Source organism: Lampetra fluviatilis, chromosome 41, assembly GCF_964198595.1.
Source record: "Lampetra fluviatilis chromosome 41, kcLamFluv1.1, whole genome shotgun sequence".
In the NCBI taxonomy this organism is placed as follows: Eukaryota; Metazoa; Chordata; class Hyperoartia; order Petromyzontiformes; family Petromyzontidae; genus Lampetra; species Lampetra fluviatilis.
In genome coordinates this window covers 888,261-907,617 of record NC_136315.1, presented here as the reverse complement: position 1 = coordinate 907,617, position 19,357 = coordinate 888,261, and the positions used below count along the sequence as shown (strand labels likewise).

Below are 19,357 nucleotides of genomic sequence, written 5' to 3'. Positions count from 1 at the left end.
CGTGATTGTTCGCCACCCGCCCCCTCGTGTGCCTTTGCTGGCCTTCATTAGGTGATCGTTCAGAGCATCCACCCCAACGATCCGTTAAGAGCGACACGGAGGGTCTTTGTTACGCTCTCGAGACGGAACCTTAACCAACGTGCTCTCATTCGCCACGTGCACACACACGTTTAATCTCAGTTGAGCGACTCGCTGTGCATCTAAAAGATTTCAGAAGAAAAAAATACTGAGGGTAAAAAACCAGAATGAGTGTTTTTTTATTTTTGGAGAAAAAAGCATGCTACAGACATGTACAGAATAAGCAAATTACAAAATCTCAACGAGGAAACTCTCAAAGCATTTTTTTAAACAGCAAATATTAACAAGGTGGCATTTCAACTCTTTTCGAATCCGAGTACGGATCGCAAGTTCGTGTGGTTGGTTTCTCTTCTGTGGTTGAATTCTGTGCTCGTCCTATTTTCGCAGGTCAACAGCAAATTACACATCTCGACACGTTGTCAAAGTTTACCCATAGAATGTACAATGTGTTAAAATGCAATTCCACCAAAAAAATTCATAACTTGTACTAAACATCGTCTCTCTCCTCGTCCCCCCGCCCCACCCCCCCCCCCGCCCCCCAATATATTTTTTTTATGTGACAACAATGCACTTATTACCAAAAAAAAGAATTGTCACTTTTAAAATTTCATAGATTTGGCCACAGAATATTTCTTCTCTCTCTCTCTCTCGCACGGTCGCTCTCTCTCTCGCTCTCCGCAAAAACAAGCGTACAAAATATAACAAATGCAATAACGATTGAAAAAATAAAATAAAATGAAAGCTAAATTGTTACCATCAAGCAAGGTTAATAAATACATAGTAGCTACAAACTGTGCAGGTGTCCACTGCCATGAGACGTTAAGCTAACAACTTGAGAGGAAATGGGTGCTTACATATTACAAAAGCCAAAATAAGGTGGAGCTTGACAGAGTCACGCGCACACACACACACATTTCTAACCAATGTACAATGACTTGGCTTAAACGTCGGCACAAATATATATCAAAAATAACCACCGTCCACTCAAGGTCTCCTGCGCTGGAAGTCTTCAATTAAAAAAATAATAAAAACAAACGGATCAAGTTTACGTTGAAACTTTTTTCAATTTTGTATTTTAAAAGCTAAACACCCAACAATCCAAAAAGGAAATAATATCATACATGTAGAAATCAGGTAAACATATCTTCTATAGTCGCTGTGGAACATGTTTTATAAAATGTTTTCATAAAATGCATGATTACACACGAAAAGGACCTCAGAAATTGCGAAGCAAAAGGTCAAATATTGACCAGCAGTTTTCTGTCTGTGGACTTGGCGCAGAGGCTGGAGTGAGTCGGGAAGTGGCTCTAGGTCTGGAGTGAGCGAAGGGGATCGGTACTGACTTGGGGGGGAGGGGGAGGGGGGGTCTGGTGTGCTCAGGGCCGGCCGGCACCACGGTTGCCGCGAGTGGCGTGGGGGGTGGGGATGGGCGAGGGACTTGCGGAGGGTGGCGTCGTCGCGGGGGGGCCTACGCGGCGCCGTCACTTGCTGGGCTTGGTGACCAGGGACAGCGGCTGCGCCTGCGCCAGGAGCATGGCGTGGTGGAACTGCAGCGCAAAGTGCGACGGGGGGAAGGCGATCGCGGAGGAGGGCGGCACGTGCTGCGTCGGCGAGTAGGACAGGGAGCCGCCGGGCGAGAACGGCGACGGGGCCGCCGAGAAGGGCAGGCCCGCGGCCGGCTGCGCGAGGGGGCGGCCGAGGCCCCCGTGCGACGGCGGCGCGGAGGGGAGCGAGGTGGCGCCGGGGATCATCCGCGGGCCGAGCACGGGCAGCGGGAAGGACGGGGAGAACATCTCGGGCTTGGCGGCGAGAGGCGACGGCGCGTGCGCGGGGTCGAGCCGCGGCGACTTGGGGTGGGCGGCGTGCGGGTGCTCCGCGTAGGGCTGCCCCAGGCGCTTGTAGTCGGACGAGCAGGAGGGCGCCGACTTCTGAGCGCCGGCGTGCGTCGGGCTGTCCTTGCTGGGCGCCCGCGTCTGCTCGAAGGGGCTCATCTGCGGGGGCGCGGCGTGATCGCGTTTGTGGTGCTGGGAGTGCCTGCCGTGAGCCGGGGCGTTGCCCGGGCGCTCCGACTGCTGCTGAGCGCCGTCCTCCGTGCGCGCCGGCGCGCCGGCTTCCGCGTGCGAGGACCGCTGCTTTTTATCCGACGTCGAGTTCTGGCCGGGCTCGCCGCACGCGAAGTCCGAGCGCGGCGGCTGGCACGGCTCCGCGTGGTGGTGGCTCGGCTTGTCGGCGCGCCGCGCCATCGGGCTCCGGCTCGCTTCCGGCACCGCGGGCCGCTCGAAGCGCAGGTAATCCAGGCGCGAGGGGTCCGGGCCGGCGCCCTGGTGGTGGTTCGAGTGGTCGTGGGACGGCGGGAGCAACGGCGGCGGCCCGTACAGCGGGTGGGAGTGCGCGGGCGAGCGGACCTGCTCGAAGCCGTGGCGCTCGGCTTGCTGCGGGCCGTGGCTCTCCTTGGGGGCCGAGTCCGGGTGCGGGAGATCCCGCGGGTCTCTGTCTCGCTGGGATGACGAAGCGGCGGCGGTGGAGGTGGCTGGGGAGTGGTGCGGGTGGTCGCCGGCGCCAGGGTGGAGGCGCCCGCGCGACAGGCAGCGCGCTGGCGAGCCGGGGAGCGAGTCGGTCATGCTTTCGTCAGAAGAGTTATTGCTGGCACAGCTGTCATCGTCGTATGGGTAGCGAGCACACTTCTTTTTCCTCCTGAAAACAGGCAAACAGTTATCTGTGAATAAAGCGCAGAGTCACTAATGGCACACATCAGGCGGTCGACGCGATCCAATCAAGCGTTACCACGTCTCGGACAACATTTCATTTGTTGGACATCTGGCGGCCGGGCAGTGCAACACCTGTGTGCGGTGTGCGGGGCCGGCAGTGCCTCGAATGGCAGCAGCGGGCCCGATAAAGCACCAGGTCATCACCGTACAGGTGATGCACTGCTCTGCAACGCCGGAACGCAACAAGTAGCTACCTATTTCACCCGCAGTTTTGAAGTGTGCGCTCTGTGTCTGACAAAACGAACGGGGGAAAAATGCAAGGGACTTGGCATAGACGGTGAAATCGAGGATTTTGCCCGGCAAGCCTTGACTGCCAGACCAGTTTAGGTGGCCCAATGTTTTAGTGCTTTAGCCGTCAGCTTTAGTGCCCCTGAATTTGTCCTCAAGGTGTACAGCGCGACACGTGAACGACACGTGAGCGACACGTGAGCGACACGTGAGCGACACGTGAACGACACGAAAGTGAATGTGCGAATGGCAACGACACGCGGCAAATGAGCGGGAGTTTGTGAAGTGAAATCTCCAAGTTGAAATGAGATTTAATTTTTATTATTGCCAATGAAAATAATTTGCAGGTTGAATTTTTAGTATTCAATACGACATGGACGTTTTTGTGCTGCCAATTGTAAATCTCTTTGATTTTCTTTGGTCTAAGTTTATAGTTCTGAGTGCTGTTCTCTCGTAGTTTGTTACAATTGGGCCAACGCTTTGGAGCTCTGAACCTAAACAAGGCACACTCCTCGTCTTTAAATAAAAACTCTGACAATGCATAATCATGTTACCGACGACAAAATAAGCTAACTGCCAATCAATAAGCTGCCAAGTTAAACAGGAATTGATATTATTTCTGCAGTATCGAAATTAAACGTATCCAGTTGTAAACAACTGCTTTGTAGCTGTTTACTTGCGTAGCGTGCTTTGTCAGCAGTAACTGTGCCACTTTCGTAGGTACCGTTGGCCAATGCAGCAACATTAACACGACGCTAAACTGTCACGCGGGATATCGCTACATTTGCAGAGTGCAGTGTCTAATGTAAATATTGCAGCAGCACATCAGAATTTAGTTTTGTTTGGAATGAAATGTCAATTCATTTACTGCAAAGAACCGGCTGCGCCGTGCACGACGTGGATGTCGCGCACGGCAGTAAAGCGCGCGAACTCGGGAGGTCGCGATTCTCGATTCACCGTCGCTGTTCGCGAACGGGGCAGAAGTCGGAGTGGCGCTTGAAGAAAACAACTGAGCGAGGGCCCTCACGGCGGCGATGAAGTTCGGGAGTTTACGACCGGCGAGAATGCCAATGGGGCCGTCGCGGCATGGAACGTGGTTCCCGTCTGGCGGGCGAGCGCTGGGACAAGCGTCTCGTGCGCGCGGGGCAGTCGGTTGGGGGGCGGGGGGGGGGGACTGGCGGGGGGGGGGGGGGGACTGGCGGGGGGCAGGAGCGCCACGTCACACAGAGACCTGAGCGATCGTTTTAACTCGTGACGCAAAGCGTGCGCGTTTTGTTTTGGGTCGGTTCTTTTTGCGACGTTTTGAGACTCTTTACGCGGAACGAGGCCTCTGGCAATTCGCCACGCGTAATCCGTCTTTTTCCCTCCCTGCACTTGTCGAAGAACGGAATGGGATGTAAAGTGGGGAGGGGGGGATGGGGGAGTACGCTGGGGGGTTGTGCGACGAGCAACGCACCGCCGCGGGCTACCACTCGAGTTCCCTGGAGCCTGGCAGCAATGTTCGGCGTGAGCGGACCGACTCGCCGCTCCAGGTAGCGCTCAAAATGGCAACCAGATGTCAATATGGTGCGAGCTTTGAGCCTCGTTTTACAATCCTTCACTTCGTACACATGGCAAATTAAACATTTGCTGTATTCTCCGGATTATATGATACACATCCCCCCCTCTCTCCCTCCACGTCTATCAAAGCTAAAGTTGGGGGTGACTTCAACACCATGTCCAGGTTTTCTGCCTGTTTAGCCAATTAATTCGTCACTTTACCAATACCGGGTCAAAGTTTAACGGTGCATCTCACAATCCGGAGATTACAGCATTGCTTTAAATGACCCTTCTGGTGAACGACAATGGGACTGAAACATAATTTGTAAAAGTGAGAAAACAATAATAATCGACCTAATTTAAAACGTTTAGGTTGAGGCGAATGAAGGTGTGATGCCAAACATTGCCGAGCTGAATGTGACGGTCGCTGAGGAGTTGGAAGCGCTGGCCGAGAAGACGAATCTGCGCGGAGGGCGATGGCGTGTGGAGCGATCGATGTCGACTCCACAGCCGTCGCGTGGCCCTTAGGCTCACACGAAGCTGCTCGTGAGTCGGCAATGGGTCAACCGGCTCCAGCGAGCGAGGGAGCGGGGATGGGCGGAGACAATTTAAACAATCGCGCTCGATAAAATAAGCGGACGTTGTTTTAACGTCACTCGTCTTGCGGAAGGTTGCGTGTCGCTGGGCCGGATGTGTGCTCGTCAGCTGGTGCAATGGCTCACGGTTACCTTGGCCAACAAAGCTCGCGAGACGTGCCACGGCTAACATCAGTGGTGACCGACGATGTCTGAAGCGGTTCTGGGTGACCCCCCCAACCCCCTCCTTCACCAACTCGCACTGACCAGCGTGGTGAAGTATAGTCAAACCCCCATGACCAGGAAGGACATGGGGGGAGGTCTTTGTACGGTATTGTTTGAGCAAAGACTTAAATAGGTTTTTTTAATGTGCAATGCAAGAAGAAGCCACTCCTTCTAAAATTACTGTAACCACTTTCATAGAACAGAATATAAACAAGCATTGCTTTTTTGTTAGTAGTTGAATTTTTTTAAGAGTGCCCTCACTTGATCTCGGAAGCTAAGCAAAGTTGAGCCTGGCCAGTGGCTGGACGGGAGGCGTCTGCAAGCCAAGCACCCTGGGCGGTGACATCACTGAGGGCGAAACGGGCTCAGGGCAATGTTTGGCACACAACCGACGCAAGGCAATCGCGTGCGCGCGTGCGCACACACACACACATACAAACGCACACTCCGTTCAACGTTAAAACGCGGCGGCGGGAACATCCTCGTTTACCTGCTTCACCACCGTCGCTGGTGGTGGATGTGGCCTAGCCATTGCTGCCAAGCACGAGGGGAACCGGCAGCGTTAACGCGCGCGTGAGAGCCCGCTGGCTCGCGGTGGACGGCGACGCGCGGGAGCCGGTTAACGCATGCGGGGGGGGGGGGGGGGTTATCGGGTGCAAGAGACACGGACGAAGGAGGCACAGAGAAGGACAAAGAAGGTTCGGTAATCGAGCGAGTACCTACCACAGGCTAATTATCCTCATTACAGACTGCCGCATAGCCAAAAAAGGGGGGAAGAGACACAGGCACAGGAGAGACGGGCGGGGAGAGGGGCAAAGGAAGTCAGTAACTGTGGACATGCACCCAGGGAAAAAAAGTCAGAGCATTAGGAAGGACCGAACGCGACCTTTGGCAGCGAGAGAACGTGGCTGGGGTGGCTGATCGTCAAAATCCCAGTTAATCAAGTGTGCATTTACACGCTTAAAAAAAGAAAAAAAACCCTTCATTATAATCGTTCACATCGGTGCTTTGAGCATGTTCTTTCTTCGTGAAAAGAAAGAACGTTCATATGTACGACGTTGTAGTGTACGACAAGTCGGGTCGAGCCCACAAGAACTGCACTTACTGTCAATAGATTAAAGACAACGTGAATAGGACAGCTCTTTAACCAGCGGTGCTGTGAGCAACATGGCAATAACAAAACATTTAAACAAGCGGAAAATTTAATAGCCAAAAAGGCGACTTCAACACCAACAAAGTAATGGCCGGCCAGAGTCTAGCTTTAATAACTCCACGCAAGGCCCAAGTTTATTTTTTTAGGGGGGGGGGGTGGGGGGCGGAATTAAACATTCGTCTAAAAAAATAACCCACGAGGCAAATATTTACGACCCTTAAATCTTAAAAAAAAGTAAATGTCTGTCTCTTAATGTTATCGATCAAAAATGGCCTCTTCAATGCGACCTTGCACGGTGGCTGCAGCGTCGCTGCTTTGAGTATTTGTCCCGCCAACGCTTCGCTCGTCGCACACGCGGCAGTCATTAGCGGCAAGGGCGAGCAGATTGCTGCTATTACAACTGCATCTGATAAAACGTCCGCTTATTAAAAAAGGGAAAGAGAGGACATTTGTTCCGAGGAAATGTAGCGACGCTAGTTTTATTTTTAAAGGACGATGTTCTAACGGCATGTGGGACTTGCAAGCAGAGCGAGTTAGACGTTCACTTCACCTACTCTTTACCTCACCAGCACGGAGACTAAAGTGGTCAAAAGAAAACCATCGAACGAAGTGGCCTTTGTGAACCAAACTTATTTTTTTCCAAGTAGGATGAAATTTGAATCACTAACCGCTCGGAGAAAGTATAATTGTTTTACGTGCGTAGCATATTCATTAATAGTGTTACGGTCGGCTTTGCCGGTAGTGCCGGTAGGTTCAACTTGAGGGATAATTAAGCGCCGTGTGCAACTCTGGAAGCGTTACAAGCTTGCTGGCGTTTGCGAGATGTGCGTGTCTCTCTCTCTCGCTCTCCCCACGCTGTTACCAGCCACACTTCACCGCCACTTGTGCTCGCCCCCCCCCCGGGTTTTTACCACGGAGTAAAGACGCCATTAGAAAAGAAAACAGCACCTATGCGCGCGAGCAGAGCGAGTTTTATGGAGTACATTTTGACTCACTTAGATCGAATTACGTGAAATGTGCTCATGGAGGAGAAGGCAGGGCGGGGGAGAGTGGGGGGAAGTTCTCTATAAATAACTCCCAAATCTAAGCTGAATAGTTTAGTTTCAAGGCCCGCGCTTGTTTACCGAGCAGAAATTACCTCTCTTTAACTGCGGTTGCGTGAAAGCCGAGCCTTGATTTTATTTTTTTCTTTCAATAAAGAGCGCCATTTTCCTTCGGCAAGCCCGAGTTGCTCCCAGCAGGAGAGGCTTGCTTAGCGAACGAGCGGCTGGGGCAAGCGAGCGGCTGGGGCAAGCGAGCGGCTGGGGCAAGCGAGCGGAGGCAAGCGATATGTCTCCCCGACATTCACCTCAATTCCACGGGTCACACCTGACATGGGGAAACTTCGAGGCAAAAAAAAACCTGCCCGAGTAATTCTACTCCCACGTCCGTGGGAAAGAAACCCGACATTGTGATGCATTCGCCACATAGCGCTCTCGTCAATGACTACGGCAGCAGCAGCAGCAGACTGACTGACTGACTGATTGACAACCGCAAGCAGTGATGAATTAACTTCTCCCATGTCGTTAGTCAGGTCGTACCGCTCGTTTTTCGTTCGGCACGACGCCCGACGTTTCGCGCTGCGTGCCGGGAGTTTTTCTTCGTGAAACCGAACGGAAGCGGCCAAACTCTCTCCCTCGACGATCGTAAAAAGTCACCAGCTGCCAGCGCGTGGAGCGAAACGTCGGACGTCGTGCTGGACAACACGCGCGGTTACAACCCCCCCGTAAACGCATCGAGACGGCCGTGCGCACAGCACGGCCGCAGAACCTACGCTGTGGCGATGGCTTAAGCGTTCCTGCACCAGCGTCAATCCCATTCTGAGACAAGCTCCTTTGAGGACCTGTCCAATGCATCGCACCCGCCCCCTAATGTGTCCCAATGTTGCCGTGTTGTTGCTGCTGCATCCTCAAAAGCAAGCCTCGTTTCCGTTGCACTTAAAGACCCGCGGGACTTTGCAAGAGTTGGCAGCCGGGGCGCACTCCCGTAGCGGCCAAATGTTCCGCAAACTTAACGGTCTGCGCGAACACACCGACTGCAGACATTCATCCAAAATGAAAATAACAACTGGATTTAATCTTCGTTTTGGGGATTCGACACGTTAAGATTACACGTGAAATTTTAGTATTCGCCACTATTTGTCTCTCTCAGCGTGCCTTCTCTTGCAAAAATAACGTAGCAGGAGCTTTGAGGCAAGGGACACCGCACGCTCGTGAAGTTCCGCCCCTCGCGGCGCACCGCTTTGTTTAATTGGGGAGATCGAGACGCAGAGTGCGACCTCGGGAGGGGGCGAGGGCAACAAAACGAAACCACCGTAGCCACCCCAAGCCAACGTTGACAAACCACCAGGTCCAGAGAGCCAAACAGGTAAACGAGAAAACAGGAGGGGCAGGGGGTTAGAGAAGGGTTCGGTTAGTAACATCGGCAGGATCCTTTTTTTCTTTCCAATCCTCTTTAAACATGTACCTTCGAGAGTTTCCAACGTTTTTTTTTCCTGCCGTTTTGTCGGCACGTGTCGCGGTAGCATGTTCAATGGGTGAGAGGCGTTCTCTAATAACGGGAGGTGTTAGAGGCAGGCAAGCGGAGAGGGAGGGGGGGGGGCAAGGGAGACGTGGAGAGGAGTGCGCGACTCTGTCCCGCCTGCCCGCCCGCGTGTCGCGCGGCGCGTGCCACCACGTGGCTCCATCGCACGAGCGCAACCAGCAGGCGAGACGTTTATCTACGAGCGCCGTCTCCGTTAGAACCGCCGGCCGGCAAATGGTGAAGCTGGCTCGGATGGTCTCAATGCCTCACAACACCGTCAAGAAACAACCAACCTCAAAACGGAATGTATTTTTGTTATCTGTGTGTGTGGTTTTTTTTGACCGACTGAAATCACTAGTATCCCTAAGGTCTAGTTTGAGACGCGGCGAGTCACAAGGTACGTGACTGCGGTGTAATTGACGGTCCGTTCCTCCAATTATTCACACGACCGGTCACTTGACACCTATTTTGTCCACTAACAACCTCCGGTTGGGCGTCGTCACACAAAGACCAAATGGGTGACGGGGTCCAGTTTGGACGTCACAAATATTGCGCAATCCCCGATTGGCAACGTGGCTGACCAGCAATGGTCTGCCGATCACCTTCATGGCGCATTAAACATTCGGTTTAATTATTTACATTTAATAAGTATTTCACCTTTGGCTTGTCACACACCACCACCAATATCCTGGAACCGATAAGTGATTACATAGCAGTTCCAGGCAATTTCATGACAATGTTCGGAGCTGCTTTTTATCGTTGTCATAAGGCACACGCAATAAAAACGTCCGTTTTCCTTCGTTATGAGCAGCTGCTATCAACCTGGCCCTGTTGACAATGAGCGCCAAAGTGTGCCTCAGCCAACAAGAGCCACGCCAAGAGGTCACGAGGTCGGACACATTAAGCAATCGTTGCCTTCGTGTTTGCTCACAAACCCAACTCGTTCGAAAGGGGGCGGCGGTGTCTGAAGTTCAACATCATTTCCCCCTCTCTATCGTGGACCCAAGGTCTCGGACGTGTATTATGTACGCTGGTGTTTGGCAGCGGCGAGTCTAGGGATGGGCAGCACATTCTATTTTACTCGTACGCCAGAGCAGAAGCGGGCAGCAGTTCTCATTGCAAGGCGCGAAAAACCAACAGCCGCCAATTCGTATTTCAGCCAAATAATAACCAATAAGCATAAAAAAACACACACGCAGGAAAATCGTCCCATTGAGCCATTGAGTTCTTCCCGACCACCAGACGGTGGTTGCGCGCGAGGCGTTCAGACCAGCCGCAGGGGCGCGCGCGACATCGGCAACATCACGCTACACGTTTGCGCTAACCTTTATCCGTTTACTCATTTTGGTCGACGTTCGTTTTTTGTTTTGCGACGAAACGTGGCGTGCGACAGGGGGGGGGGTGGGGCGGGGGTGGGGCGGGGGTGGGGCGGGGGTGGGGGGAAAGGTGGCTGCAGAAGTGGCGATACACACCTGCAAGGGCTACACCAGTTATTCTGCTGGTCAACCCCGTAGCGAGCTCGGCATTTCTTAGCGGATTCTTGCTCTGAGGGGGGAGACGGCGTGAAGGCAAGGAGGAGGTGTGAGGGATAACAGGAAGCAACAAGCTGGGCCAAGCCAGTCCACTAAGTGAGCCAAACCCCTCTCCTCCCGCCTCTCTCTCTCGGGGCTTCCGTAAGTCCACCGTCTCTGCTCGACCAGCAACGCGGTCTTTAACGCGAGCGTGGGCTCACCGTGTCGTCCCGCTCTCGGCTGACTTGGCCGTTAAACACATGCTGGAGAGCTGCTGCGTGTCGATTTAAAATAGGCTAAAATGTGGCTTTAACCGTAAAAGGTAAAAAGTGTATTACTAATAAAAGTTGAACTCCTCTTCTCCCGTCTAGAGGAGTACCGCATTCCCCCCCTCAAAAAAAAACTAACCATAAAAAGGGCCTCTTCGGTTTATGGCAATATTCGTTACTCTGCTCTGTCCCCTTCAGACTAACAACAAAACTCTGTTCCACCAGGGGGGGAAAACGCGCACACACGGAAACACACGCATGCACGCATACACACACGCACACACACGCTCACACAAATGTGCACACACGTACACACCAGGCAATTATAATGTCTTTCTCGGGAGGCTCACTTCACACAAGGCCGAGTGTTCAAATGCAAAGGCTGAACGCTGCGGCCGGGAGGGGAGACACGTTTGTTGGTCTCGCTGTGCCGAAAGGGGCCGGGGGGCTTTGGCGACCGCTCCGCAACATTCAACTGCCAAGGCTCCCCTCTCTCCTCCCTCAATCACCCCCCACGCCTCTCCCCCCCCCCCTCCACCAGCTCCGTCCAGCCCAGCTCGCGGCCAGCACACCCCCGCAATGATGTAGGTTAACGCCACGTTATGAATTTAACCCAAACAAAACAAACAGGAGGAGTGGGGGGGGGCGGCCTTTTTCACAAACTACATGCGTGTGGCTAAACAAGAGCTGAGAACTACGAAGCGAGATTCCAACGGTTGCGTGTGTACTTACGGTTGAACGAAAAAAAGAAAGTAAATGAAATGAAAATAAATCAAGCCATTTATGTCCCAAGGTAGCAATAAATGTGTAATATTGTGGAAATACCGGCTAATTGCTGTGTAATTATTATTGGGTTACGTTTGGGCCCTGGCGCTCCGTTCCCCTCCCCCCGCCGGAGCCTCGTGACTGATTGTCGTTCAAAGTGCAACGATGCCTCGAGCCGTCCCCACTCGCCCAGCCGCCGCTGCCGCCGCCGCAGAGATCAGCGCCAGAGCCTCCATCCTCACAAATCCTCTCGTCGCGCTGCACAGCCGCTACGTACTCTTGAGATTAACGTCTACGACGAAACGCGTTTCACAACGTTTATTTATACGGTTATTGGCGGCAACGGCGGTGTCAAGGTGGAAGGGCATAACAACATTACGGCCGCCCCTCCCACCACTCACCCGCCCCCCAGACTGCTTTAACCCCTCGAATTCGTCTACGATGTCCAGGAGCTACTGGACATGTGTGAAAAAGAGATTTTTTATAGCTCATCGGATTCCTCCAGTATAAATAAAGATTACGATTCTGAAGGGGCTCAAACGCCGCACCGGTGCGTCGTGATCGCGGGTGAGCGACAACAGTCCGGCAGCGCTGGCACCGCAGAGTGGTCCTGCACGTTGTTTTATTTTTGTAATTAATTTCATTAGAATTTTTTTTATTTGTTTCTCCTCTCTCGTATGGGCCAGGGTTCTCGTTCGCTGTCTGCGACTGTCAGGGTAGACGCACCCCGAGGGGGTTGGGAGCGTGCGTCAAAAAAAAAACCAACACAGCAGCAGCAGCGGCGGCAGGAGGAGGAGGCGGTGGAGGAGGCGGTGTAGGAGGAAGGAGGGGAAGGGAGACGCAGGCAGGTCCATGCTCAGCAAGCAAGACGTTGCTCATGCAGCCTTTGGGACACTCGGCATGCAAGTGACAGGGCGGCATCCACAACAACTCCGCGAAGCAAACCCACCGCGGACAAATCATAAGAATGTAATTTTTTCAGAATTACTTTGCTTCACGGTTTTTTTGTCACGTAATTAGCAATTTGGCAAAGTGATCGCATTTAATTGCTTCGGAACGTCGTGTCATTTCCCTTGGGGGTGGAGTGCGGGGGGGGGGGGGTCGCTTGCACTTTTGTTTCGCAAACGGAGGCTTGGAGCGAGAGGACCTCCGCGGCGTCTCGGCGGCACGACGAGAGCGGCGGTCTCGAGCCATTCGCCGGAGCGCAAGCCGCGTACATGTTTTTTTTAAAGCCAAATTTGTCGCGTTTATTTTTAAGGCTTTTTTAAAATTAAATATAAAAACAAACACAAACCAGCGAGCGTTAAAAACATTAGGAAAAACTTCCGAGTGAAAAATCAAAACCAAGCACAGACTTAAAAAAAATAAATGATTGGGATTTGTTCAGGATTGATTAGAAATTAGAATTATATCAGAGAATCGAATAAGAATGAATTTACACGTCAAGAATTTATCCAGCGATTTACAAAGAGCACTCTTCACGGCCGGGGCCCGCTGGAAATGCACGGAAGCGCCAATTTCCTCTCTCGAAATTTCTGTTTATTTTGCGAGTCTGAAACAGTTCCTGGGCAGCATCACACGCCCAGGTACCTTCTCAAACAAGCTTCTGTTGTTACATTTCCGCAATTATTGAAAAAATAAACACAACTTAGTTAAATGAAGTAAGCGCTTCCGCATATTCCGATTTGCCCCGGTCACAGCCAAAGCAAAAAGAAAGGGCTGAGTTTTTGATTGACAGCGCTCAGTGAAGGCGTTTGCCCACTCGGCATCGTTTTAACTGCGGACCAAGAGGCGTTAAAACGTGCGGCCGCGCGTGGTCAAGCGCTCTTCCATGGCAGATAACGGCCTCACGGTTTTTAAGAATTACCTTCAATTAGTATGTTTTTTACATTAATGCCGTTTCTCAATCTCATCGATGTAAATTGTTAATGTGTTAATGTCGCCGGGTCCTTAAATGTGAACACCGCAAACAGGCTTTTTTGCTGTCGATTAGCGCACTGTTCTTTTTTCTCCCCCGAAGGGCCAATGTTGCCGCTCAACCAGTAGGTGGTGGCTTCTCTGCATCGTCGGTCACTTTCCTTTACGATCGTTCGAGAATCAAGTCGATTATCGTGGGGGGGGGGGGGGTGGTGAGGGGGGAGTGGTGAGCGGACAAAACTGTACGAGAATCACTCACCAATCACGGCTGGCTGCTCAGCAGGCTGCTTCTCCCTTTTTCTTTTCTTCTTCTTGCCCTGGTGAAAACCAGTGGTCTTAAAGTCACCACACTCACCACACCGAACTCACGGTTGCCGCCACACTGGCTCGGCACACTCACCTGAAGACCGCACCTCACCTGGCCTGCCTGAGCACCTTGGGGGGGGGGGGTTGAAATTGGGCCGTCTCCCCCAAGGCACAAGTTCTACCCTATAACTCCTTTCCCGATGGCTCATCCGAGCCGCACTGGCGCCGGGCCCTCGTGGTACTGGTGGTTTTTCCACTGCAAGCTCTTTGCCATGCCGCGCCGGAACGAGGCCGTGCAACGCTGGCGGCACAAGACGACGCCTCAATTTGCCTCGCGGCCAAGTGTGGCTCTGGGCCGGGGCTGAAGATGCAATCATTGCATGCGACAGAAGTCTGCACACTCTGAAGACACAGCATCTCATTAACATGCATCTCTTGAGCCAAACGCAGGCTGGCTACCGCTACATTTTTAGCAGCGCGGTTAATAATTGATGCCCATATAATTAGATTATTCACAGAAATAAATTGGGCACCGGTGGGATTTGGAGTGTGCGGACAATGCTCGATGCGGTTCAGTGTCAAGTAAACTTACCACTATGCCACCACCACTAGGCCTTCACTAGGCCTTCACTAGGCTACCACGAGGCCTTCACTAGGCCTTCACGAGGCCTTCACTAGGCCTTCACTAGGCCTTCACTAGGCCTTCACTAGGCCACCACTAGGCCTTCACCAGGCCTTCACCAGGCCACCACTAGGCCACCACTAGGCCACCACTAGGCCACCACTAGGCCTTCACTAGGCCACCACTAGGCCTTCCCTAGGCCTTCACTAGGCCACCACTAGGTCTTCACTAGGCCTTCACTAGGCCACCACTAGGCCTTCACTAGGCCACCACGAGGCCTTCACTAGGCCTTCACTAGGCCACCACTAGGCCTTCACTAGGCCACCACTAGGCCACCACTAGGCCTTCACTAGGCCACCACCAGGCCTTCACTAGGCCACCACTAGGCCTACACTAGGCCACCACTAGGCCTTCACTAGGCCTTCACTAGGCCTACACTAGGCCACCACTAGGCCTTCACTAGGCCTTCACTAGGCCACCACTAGGCTACTTTGATGCCACCTCTAGGCCACCACGAGGCCTTCACTAGGCCACCCTGTCTCCAGTCTGGGCTGCGTGCACTGCGCATACTCACGTAGTTGTCGCGCGCGGACCAGCCAGGGTACAGCTGGCTGTGGAGCTGCCTCTCCTTGCGCGCCAGCTCGTAGTACTTGGCCTGCTCCTCTCGTGAGAGGGCGTGCCACTGATGATCGGTACACGGTGAGCAAACACACGCAAAGCACACAGCCCACACACAGGACACAACACACACGCACAAACGACGTACTTTGAGATTCGGCTTAGAGATTTGCCGTACAAACACGGTGGTGAATGGCGAAGCACGGCTGGCATGTGCCCTGGTGCAAGGAATATAAAATGGGCACCCCGCCCCCCTCCACCACCCTCCGCCCAACTCTTCTGCTTGGCCCCACCGTCCCGGGGGCCACGGCACAATGGCCGTGGCGACGGGGCGAGCGTGAGCGGCGCGTGAGGCGGCGCGTGGGGCGGTGGCTGGCAGTGGTGTCACGTACCCGGCGGCCCAGGATCTGGTTGATGGCGGCGCTCTCCTTGAGCGTGCACTCGGCGATCACCTTGGCCCTCATCTCCTTCATGAAGAGCATGAACGCGTTGAGCGGTTTCTTGATGTGCGGCTTCTTCTCCTCCGCCTCCTTCTTGGAGTTCTGTTTCCTGGTGGGAAGGAGGACGGCGGCGGCGTTATCAACTTGCGACGCGACGCCACGCAGGGTTCGTTCACTCGAGACCAGCGTGCGCTCGGGCCACGAGGGAGAACCACGGAGAAGCGGGAAAGCAGCGGCCGGGGTCCAACAATTGCCCAAGCTCCACGTTCCACTATAAATGAAGGTGTTATCGGCCAATTAACGAGTGTTTCCATGTGGGAGGCAATCGGAGCACCCGGAGGAAACCGACATGCGCGAGGTGGCAACACTCTAGTCTTCCTCGGCGCCCACGGGAAGGAAGTATCACAACATCTGTGCGGTCATCTACCAACCCCCGCTGCTGCTGCCTCCACAACGCTGGATGATAAGCAGCCACGTGCACAACCACTGCCACCCGGCCGATAACAACGACAATGACAGTGAAGAGTAATAATGGAGCTTTAACTCTGCGTCGTTTGTGCGGCCCGAGAAAGGTATGTGAACAACACCGCGGGGCTCTCGGGAAAAATTCATCCGCATTCGGTAGAGGTGGGGGGGGGGGGGGCCGGTGGGGGGGGGGGGGGGTGCTGTGAAGGTGGCGAAGTACGGCAGGCGGCGAGGCACGCGCACCTGTCGGAAAGCGTGGTGGGGGGGGAGTGGGGGCAGCTGGTTGGTGGCGGTGGTCGCTTCAAGGGTGTCTCATCCAAGTGCACTGGCCCCCATGGGAGCGTTTAATGCGTGTGGCGCACACACACGCACCAACAACGGCAGCAGCAGCCGCCGCCATTCGCCACTAAGTGGCGGGGTGGCGTTACCGCAGCGCTTGTGCCATGCTAGGTGCATCTTGCCTGAGGCCATGTGAAGTGTCGAAGGCTCGCTGACGGGGAGGTCACGGGGCAGACCCAGGTGTTCTAATAATTTACATTTGTAAGGCGCATTTCATCCGTAGATCCCCAATGTGCCGTACAAAGATCCCTCGCATAGCCAGTCACAGACTGTTGGGGCAAGTATTGTTCGTGAGCACCTATGAAGGCCGGAATGGTACACGAGGGGGTGGATGGCCAGCACCACGCCCGACCACCTTTGTTTCCCCAGTGGCGATGCTGACACACCACGCTAGGTACTCATTTGAGGCTGCAATGAAATTCGGGTCACCGGTGGTAGTAGCACAGCACGCCAACGCGCTACACTCCACACACAAACACTGCATACTGTGCGTGCCGAGTGTCTGTGTGCGCGTCTGTGTGAGCGCTTTGTATCTGTGTCTGTCTTTTTGCTCACGGGCGAGCGGTGGTGCAGTTGTTAAAACACGGTGCGACAAACCCGGCATGCACAAGTTCGATTCTGAACCACGGCTAAAATCGGTGGCGAGTGATACTCGAATTGGTCCTGGGTGGCGCCTTACCTTCACTTACCCTGCACCGACCTGCGTGGTGAAGTTTGGTCAAACAACCCCCGAAATAGGACTTTCAAAATACCTTTGGGCGTGCCACACTTGAGTTCCCACTAAATTTTGATCATGCATTGGACTGAGCACCGCTAAAATTAGCAGCACAGCATTGCCAGGTCAAAAAATACTCCCCTCCACAGCGACGGATATCGTTTTCAGCCTGCTTTGTGGTGGTAGGCCTCGTGGAAAAAACGAACTGTGGGTGGCTACACCGTCCGCGGCTTGGAGGTTTCTCCACCACAGCTATAATACGAGGAGGCTCAGGGCTTCATGTCTCATTAAGATATTTTCCGCGTAGCTTGCAAGGCCGCAAGTAGGGGGGCACGTGACTCGGTAGCCACAGCCATAGGCAAGAGGCACACTGGATTTGGAGTGCCGGGTGAAGACATATTTTCCAGGGTCGCTGACCCAGCTCAAAAAATCCGGTTGAAATGAAACTCCGAGTACGCGGGGGATCCCAGAGCCGAACACAACGTCGTCGGCAAAACTCCTCCGAAGCAGGGAGCGTGGCGCCGAGTGTTAGCGCCGGGCGCGAGTGTGGTGGCGGTGCCCGTGACCCCCCCCCGCCCCCCCGCGTGGGGATCGAGATGCCTACTGGTGCTCCGAGCCGTTGGCGCCGCTGTGAGCCTCCTGTTTGACGGGCGGCGTGACGATGGCCGGGTGCGGGATGCCGGTGGGTGGCAGGCCGTGTGACGGGTGCACCATGTGGGGCGGGTACCGGCCCGACAGGAAGCTGGAGGGGGAGAGGGCAGGGTGGGAGGCAGCGTTGGTGAACTTCGCGCACCCTGGTGCAAGCAAACGGGAGCAAGCAACACAAGCACAAGAAAAACATGTGCTTGTGACAGACACGTACACACACGTGCAAACAGGCATAAACACACGTGCACGGAGACAAACGCACACAAAAGCAAAGATCCTCCGTATAGCCTCTGACTTTTGCGGCAAGTCCTGTGAGCGAGCACCTATTAAGGTCAGCCGGCACTACGCCTGTCCGTCTCTCTCACTCCCTTAGTGCTGATTTTTAAACACCACACCACACTACTCATTGAGGCTGACTCAACCTGGGGGGGAGGGAGGCTCAAGTACAGTTCGCGAGTGGGAATTGAACCCAGGTCACTGGGTTCGTAGCGCATGGTGCTAAGCGCTGTGCTACCGCTCCCCACACACACACGCAGGCACACACACACACACGCAGGCACACACACACGCAGAGGTACAAATGTGCGTGGGCACAGAAACGCAGATGTGCACACACGCGGCCAGACGCACAAGGTACACACAGGTCTCAGCGTACGCGAGGCATATCAGATGTACGTACACACAGCGGCGGCATGCACACTCACAGGAGCACACCAACACAAACACCAGGTGGCCACCTCTACACTCAGCACGCGAGCATGTCCACAGGCACACTTAGCGAATAATAATACAACCAAAGAAAGTAAGCGCCATTCGAGAACACATGACAACCAAAATAAATCGCAAGCCAAAAACACTGCATTGATGCGGGTGGGTTACAATCAAGAAAAGGTTGCATATATATTTAAAACGTAAATAATTATTTAAGAAAACTGTTGAGTGGCAGTTTCGGGGATAAAATGAGGCCATTTGGTTCAAATCTTCAACTAAAGTTTGAGACGGCTCTGGCCAAATTCCCAAGGTAACATCATGGTGACATCAATTCACTTTCTCCAAAAATTATTTATTATATTTTTGTACTTCCCCTCCCCCCCTCCCCAAGCAAACTCCCTCTCAGCAGCTTTCCGTGGCGGCAGCACGGAGTTTATTGTCAAACGATTCATTCAAAATTAATTACGCAGCGTTATCAAATATTCAGCAGCGTGCCACTTGGGGGATCCCTCGGCCTGACCTCATGCTAATTACTGTCATGGTTAGCACTACAAACGGCGCGCTCGAGAAGCCGGCTACACAAATCTTTGCCATTTACCCACACGGACACCGCCACCGATGGCTTTTTCTCTCTCTCTCTCGTTCGTCCGTGACGCCTCTTCCAGTTCCCCGTGCAAATTACCTGCTGGAGTTCCTAACAAACGGGACGAGGCAGCTGCGCGCTTTGCGCGGTAACCTGCGGATGAGCGGCGGGCGAGCCGCTCAAGCGCCCGAGGGCGACGGCGGCGCTGGGAATAGCCCCGAGCGGGCCATGGATTATTCATCCTGCGCTGGCGAGCGAGCGAGATACCGAGCGTGTGCGCGCTAGCCGCACGTCGATGATGCAAATGGCGCAGGTATCCC

The 19,357-nt window shown here is 53.8% G+C and overlaps 1 protein-coding gene across 8 annotated transcripts in view; it reads right to left on the bottom strand.

The window, feature by feature from the left end:
• Positions 1–241: 241 nt before the first annotated feature.
• The window catches only part of LOC144946411 (transcription factor 7-like 2), a 168,839-nt gene continuing 149,723 nt past the window's right edge, over positions 242–19,357 (bottom strand). For 2 of the 8 annotated variants that reach the window (XM_078875220.1, XM_078875217.1), the window contains exons 8-14: positions 17,700–17,837; positions 15,529–15,685; positions 15,093–15,200; positions 13,850–13,907; positions 10,601–10,673; positions 5,675–5,761; positions 242–2,772 (exon numbers count right to left, since the gene is read on the bottom strand). In XM_078875220.1, coding sequence (XP_078731346.1) covers positions 1,560–2,772; positions 5,675–5,761; positions 10,601–10,673; positions 13,850–13,907; positions 15,093–15,200; positions 15,529–15,685; positions 17,700–17,837 — 1,834 coding nt within the window. In that variant the 3' untranslated portion in view covers positions 242–1,559. Of the gene's footprint in view, positions 2,773–5,674; positions 5,762–6,136; positions 6,163–10,600; positions 10,674–13,849; positions 13,908–15,092; positions 15,201–15,528; positions 15,686–17,699; positions 17,838–19,357 lie in introns of all 8 variants that reach the window. The other 6 variants (XM_078875218.1, XM_078875222.1, XM_078875221.1 and 3 more) reach the window with 6 other exon arrangements.